This window comes from Dendroctonus ponderosae, unplaced genomic scaffold (genome assembly GCF_020466585.1).
Source record: "Dendroctonus ponderosae isolate FM_Combo_2020 unplaced genomic scaffold, Dpon_F_20191213v2 Dpon_F_20191213_8, whole genome shotgun sequence".
Lineage (NCBI taxonomy): Eukaryota > Metazoa > Arthropoda > Insecta > Coleoptera > Curculionidae > Dendroctonus > Dendroctonus ponderosae.
This window is the reverse complement of record NW_026019016.1, coordinates 1,384,768-1,391,615: the sequence shown is the minus strand read 5'-3', so window position 1 is coordinate 1,391,615 and position 6,848 is coordinate 1,384,768. Positions and strand designations below refer to the sequence as shown.

At 34.6% G+C, this 6,848-nt stretch overlaps 1 protein-coding gene across 2 annotated transcripts in view; it reads right to left on the bottom strand.

The window, feature by feature from the left end:
• LOC109544847 (protein enabled) overlaps window positions 1–5,706 on the bottom strand; it is an 18,649-nt gene extending 12,943 nt beyond the window's left edge. Inside the window, exons 1-2 of one of the 2 annotated variants that reach the window (XM_048668890.1) lie at window positions 5,462–5,706; window positions 3,840–3,881 (exon numbers count right to left, since the gene is read on the bottom strand). In XM_048668890.1, coding sequence (XP_048524847.1) covers window positions 3,840–3,881; window positions 5,462–5,469 — 50 coding nt within the window. In that variant the 5' untranslated portion in view covers window positions 5,470–5,706. The remainder of the gene's footprint in view (window positions 1–3,839; window positions 3,882–5,461) is intronic. The other variant, XM_019915222.2, reaches the window with a different exon arrangement.
• Window positions 5,707–6,848: the final 1,142 nt, after the last annotated feature.

Below are 6,848 nucleotides of genomic sequence, written 5' to 3'. Positions count from 1 at the left end.
CACAGGTGTTTCAAGTTGAAAAAGTACTTAAACTTAATTACAAACTTCAAAACATGACATTTCAAAAAATGACATTGCCACAAAATTTTAAATATGAAATCGATGCATTTTATTATTCGTGTAATCTTTCATTCGAATAAAAAATAGTGTTCGATACGAGGGCGAAAATTTGTTTTTCGAAAAACGACATTTTTCGCCCTTGTATCGAAAACTACTATTGCCTCATCTTCCCCTATCTTTTTTATCTGCGACTGAGTATTTTTTGCGTTTTATCTAAGTTTATTGCCAATAATCGTTAAAGTTGGTTGTTAAATTACTAACTGAATCATCCTGTATATGAGGTTTCCATAGTGGAGCTTTTATCCGAGTCACGGTGTCGCTTTTATATCGATAATAGATTAGGAAGATTAAATTTGATGTAGAAAGTTCATGGTTATCAAGGCATGTCCCTCAGATACCGCTTTATTCACAGGGCGTTAATTTCCTTAACAAGCTGTTCTGGAAAAGTATTAAAATTTATATTGCAAGTTTAGCGAAAATGGGATACAAAGTTGCTTTTCATAGGACACTATACATGCATTCGTCCTCGGATTGTGTAAAACATTTCAGGAAAAGGAAGGAGTTCAGTTAGTAGTAGGGAAAACTCGCCCGTCTTATTAAACTGGGAAGAGAACATGGATGGATCAAATGCAGAATGAACAGTGGAAAAGGCAAAAATATAACGCATTGCAAGCAAAAAAAACAGCAGAAAAAACAAAATAAAACGGAATATAAACGGCAGAGTAAAATACAGAATAAATTACTAAAAAATAAATTTTAATTGAAGAACAGCTTTGTAAAATCATATAAACGCTCTTGGACAAATTAGCTAATTAAACATCTAACTGTTCTAGTTTAAGATCTTCACCCTGCTGGGGCACGTCACGTACAATCTAATCTAGATTATGCAGTGCAGTTTAATTAAGTCAATTTCAAGCTCGCTTTTTATTAGTGCTACTTAATTCGTGTTTAGTCTTTAAAGGATTTTAATCAAAATTCTACCGGCCTGTTTACTGCACGTTCTTCTCTATTGGCTTTAATGAAACATGCAAGAAACTGCCGTTTTTTTCTATAAAATTGCTTTAAAATTAGCCGCCGTTCCGGCTGGTAACTTTATCAATATGTTTCAGAAACTGGCTGAAATACTTTGAAGAAAGCTTGACGCAAACAAGCCAAAAACGTTTCCATTCCATGTATTTGCTTTTCTCATTTCCGGTTAACAGCCAAAGAACGTGAGTTTCCGGATTTCAAACTTCGTTTTGTAACCATTACCGGTCGCAATTAACACAAGAATATGCATATCGAATGCATTTGATGCACATGTTCAAACAATCGATTATTGACGGAATTAATTCAATTTAAGAAATTATTGTTTAAAGATCTTTCAAACACGTTCTTTTTGCTTGTTTTTGAGATTTGAGCGTCTTCAACTGCAACAATCGCGTTCATTTGCACATTTTTGCTTCTAACTTTTCAAAGGTTAGGAATTTCTGATGAACCCTAATAAGCAAAAACAGCTTATGAGGTGACCTTTCAAAAAAGTCTTATTCAGGCATTTTCAACAGTTTTCGAGATTTGAGCGGTTTGGACTTCGGCAGTCGCGTAGATTTTCACATTTTTACTTCTAACTTTTTAGAAGAAATTCAGTCTTTTGTTGCTTTAACTCAGAAAGCGAAATTTGAATATCAGATACTTAGAAGCAAGATTATGCCAAAATTTCATGATTTCCGCCCCGTTTTTGCTAATTTCTCGGGAGCAAAATGAGCAAGAACGCTAATTTTTAAATCATTCCAGAGAGAACTAAAATGGTTTTCTAGAAAGTGAACCATCGATAAGAAAATGTTGGCAGTTTTCTCAAAAAAGTCTTGATTTCAAGAAGTTTTAGATTTGCGTGTGTTTTTTAGTTGCAAAATCGACTCAAACATGACGCTGCTTTTTTCGCAGTTTCTCAGGAACCATTTGAGCCACAGAATTCGTTTTGGCATCGTTGGATAGAGAATTGAAAATTTGATTCAGTTAGACCAACATCAGTGAGAAAATTCGAGTGGTTTTGACCCAGAAAGCGAAATTTGAATATCAGACACTTAGGTGCAAGATTATGCCAAAATTTCGTGTTTTCCGTCCCGTTTTTGCTCATTTCTCGGAAGCAAAATGAGCAGAAACGCTTATTTTTAAATCCTTCCAAAGAGAACTAAAATGCCTTTCTAGAAAGTGAACCATAGATAAGAAAATGTTGGCAGTTTTCTCAAAAAAGTCTTGATTTCACGAAGTTTTTTTTTAGTTGCAAAATCGACTCAAACGACGCTGCTTTTTTTGAAGTTTCTGAAGAACCATTTGAGCCACAGAATTCGTTTTGGCATCGTTCGATAGAGAAATGAAAAGTCAGAAAGCGAAACTTTAACATCATACATTGAGCAGCGGCGTCTTTTGTTGTCGATAAAATTAGAAAAATTATCGTTAGGCGACATAAACCCGGCACAAGGGGGTCATGACCCCCATGGATCCGCCCTTGCCCAAAAGCAGACAGATTTTGCAAAAGTAAACAAAGAAGTACCAGGAACATGCACAGAAAACGACTAATAACATGACAAAAATTTAAAAAATACTGTACTTAATTCTAGACAGATAGGTTCTAATGCAAGTTAAAAATACAACTGCAGCTTACAAAGCACGCATACTCATTTACAATTACAATTATTTAATGGGTGATAATAAGCCAGATAAGCGTTCGAACTTGTTTAATATGCCGTAGGCATAATCGCGCCTTAAACTATACGCAAATTTGGGCAACAAAACGTGTAAACATTTATCTCAGGAAGTAGCGGCCATCACTATCAGCTAATTTACAACATGAGCAGGAACCGGAACTTCACTGGTTTCGATCGATTAGGTGTTTTTATATTTGGATAGGGGCATTAAGTGTTTACGACAGGGATTAACTACGTGCACAAACAGGGCTTAAATTCGCTGAAATTCGACGAAAAACTTTAAAACTATCCATTCCTGCACAAGCAGGAAATAATCCGATTCCCACTCGATAAATGTAGCTTCATTTATGTCCCAACTCCACCCACAGATCGAAAGAAACGAAAGAAAATGCAGGTTAATGGATTGAATAACAAACAGCCCATTGATTGGTACTTTTGCCCACGCAATTTTGCGGGTAATTCGGCATAGTTATTCATGTTTCCTTTCACAAAACGAAATCTCCGGCAAGTCGCCTGGTAACGCTGTTCAAACGCCTTTATTGCATCCCACGTACTGAAAAATCCATGTTGGGTAAGGTGCACGTGCCATATGGACCTCGAGAAATCACAGATTCTATCAAATTGAGAAGCTTGCGCTTAATTTGAAAAAAAGATGATTTTTGGCTAATTCAAGAGTCGCAACTTTCGCAATTTAACTGTATCTCTAAGTCGACATGGAAATAACTTTTTCGAAGATAAACAATTTTGCATACGATTTCCCGAATTAAGTCACCTGAATAAATAGGATCCGATAATGTATGGGATTATCTTATCAGGAATGCTGATAAAGAAGCGCTCGTCTGGCGTCAAGTTCTATTAATACTCTGCAGGTAATAAGCTGCCATTGATAAAGCCATCTTTTTATCAAGGGATTTGAAAAAAATATATTCAACATTTTTTGGAAATTCCTCACGAGCCGCATCTGCAAACAATTTAGCTCTAAATCTACCAACCAGAATGCAATTCATGCACTTCTACAACTATATTTAGCAAACACATTTTACAGAAAATCGAAACTCTATGACATCGAAATAGTGTCCATTTAAAATCTACCTTCTTCGAACCTCCTGACTAGAAGAGCTCATTTCAGAATAGCTGAAAAGAGATTTTAATGAAATAGCAACTGAATTGTTGCAACTGCAGGATGCAAATGGCAAAAAAACAATTTTACGAATAAATGTAGAAAAATTCCTAGTGTTTAGAAAACACACATGAACTAGAACAAATGGGAAAATCTGCAAGAAAATATGGACTTTTTCTGTAAAATTGTAGGGCTTAAAAAACATTGAAAATTCCTGATTAAATTTGAACGATTTTTCCTCGACAACTAATAAAAACGAAAGAATTTGTTTGCACTATTTACAAAGACGATGTGACAATTACAACAGAACAATTGGTTAAAAACAACTAAAAAGTATAAGAAATTTCAAAATTAAGACAAATTTGAGGTGTGAAACTTGAAAGTAACAAAGGAAAATGCAAAGTGTTGCTGACGAAGTGAACAAAAAAACTGGAAGAACTAAAGATTCAATTGATGCAGATAATGTGAAGGAAAAGAAAAGCAATGAGGCAAGGAATACAGCACCAAGGCAATTATTTTAATCTCAGATTAACGTTTACTGGCGATAGAAAATGAAAAACAAGACTTTTCCTGGCTTAATAAATATGGGACGTTGTCTGACTTCTGTACAAATTCAAGAAGTGTACCGTCAATCAATTTTAAACAAAACATTTTGAGGCTTGAAAATCGCAAAATTCACAAGATTCATAGTCACAACTAAGGAAAGGTTCATGTTGAGGAGATGAGTGTTTAAAGTCTTCAAATTGTATTAAAAACATTATGGGAAAAATGATAAAACTAGTTATTTTCGGATGTTTGAAGAACCTTTCCTAGACATATAAAAACCACATAAGTTGGGCATATAATAAAAATGAGTTCTCCTGATGTGTTTCCAGTAACTAAACAGTGGATGTAACGACTGAGGCTTTGGCTGCATGTTTCAAACATGTAGAACATCACACAGATCTTGTTATTGCAAAAACTAAACAGTCTGTTTTAAAGATTATTCTGGGTCATGAGTTTATTTTAAAACAAATTTAAATGTGCTGGCTTTTTTTAGGTTGCTTAACATAAACAGTAAACCATATGCATGTCTGTTGGACCAACTGGGAGTTGGAGGCTGAACGACTTGGTCCCAACTCGGATAAATTCCAACTGCAATTTGCTTTTTTTCCTTGCTCATACGCAAATTCATGTACTCAGAGGGTAAATGATATAATAAACATTGGGGGGTGGGATGTGTGTGTATGTGCACTGTTTAGTCATTTAGGATGGGTGCAACACACCCAAAGCGCGGAATCAATACAAATATAAAAAGAAAATACAAGAAATCAGGTCAACAAACAAAGGAGAAGCAAAGACAAAGAGTGTGACTTAGAAAAAAACTAGTTTTGTTGTGAAAACAAAAATGTTCCTCGGCTTAATCAAGTTTGTTAACTAGTAGTAGGTAACGGAGCAATGACTAATAGTTATAAAATGCCTTATCAGTGGCGAACACTCGAGGCAATTAATCGCACAAGGCGGAAGTGAGACATGAAAACCAGAAACAACTATTCAACCATTCAATTAAAAAAAATACTGCATTAATCTGCCAAAAAGCCGATCAAACACCTACCTTGACATTTTCGGTTTTTTCAATGAAAACACGCTTTGAACATCACTTGAAATCGGCTAACATAATTCCACTAGATTCCCGTACTATTAAAACAACTTTTCCTGCTAATTTTCCTGCAATTCATTTACGAAATCGCCCCGAAACTGGTCCATCACATCACAACACTTTTAGATTCGCCATCACTCGCCATGATATTTTTGACATTTTGACCAGCCCGTTTTCCCACCAATCCAATCCATTGGATATGGAGGGAATTTTAAATATGCGAACATATTAATTTATTTGTTTTTCCGATGAATCATCTGTTTTCTTTGGCGAAAAATGCTATCATCGGTTGTTCATTGTGTATTCAATGTATCGAAATACTTGCCTACCAACAGCTGAATACACAATATGGCGACATAACATTAAAAACTACAACTATTTGCTTGTAACGCAAATTTTGAAATGTGCAGTCGACTGCACTTATTGCATAGTATAGGAGATGCATCGGACAATTAGCTTGTTTTAGATTTAAACCACTAAAAGCAGTTGGGGAAATATAATAAATTTAAAAACATTTGTCACAGACCGAAGCCGTAAAATACTGCAACATTCGCCATTCAACATTCGCCTTTTGGACCGACCAGGTCCAAAAGATTAGTTTGGTGATGATAAGAGCAACTTCTATGGGTTTCTCAAAAAAGAGAAACTTTAGCCCTTGAAACTTGTGGGTTTTTCGGGTTTTTAGGCCGTCGTACAATAGAATTTTTTAGATAAGTTCTATTTTGTTGAGGCGAATTCATTTTTTTACAAACTTCTTTTTGGGTATTTCGCCTCAAAAATTTTTGTTTTTAAAAAAAACAGAATTTCCTCACGTCTTTTATTACCGATTGATAAATAGTGCTCCTATTTCGCAATAAGAACGAATTATTTATCAAAAAGTAATCAAGAACTATCACCTAGAGGGTATCCTGCGACACACTTAGGCTCAAGCTGTAAGAGAAAACTCCAATTAGTAAAGAAATTAATTTGAAAAATTACCTTGACGTTTCGATAGCTATTTTCTGCTATGGTTATCAAAAGAACCTAAATTAACCTAAAAAAGAGTATGTTAATAAATTGTGTAACAATAGTAGGATAATACATTGTATGAAAATTTGCTCTGATAATTCGTCTGTGAAAATTGTCAGTTATGAATTATAAAAAAATTGTCAGTTATTACACAGACGAATTATCAGAGCGAATTTTCATATACTGTTTTATCCTACTATTGTTACACAATTTATTAACATACCCTTTTTAGGTTCATGTAGGTTCTTTTGATAACGATAGCAGAAAATAGCTATCGAAACGTCAAGGTAATTTTTCAAATTAATTTCTTTACTAATTGGAATTTTCTCTTACA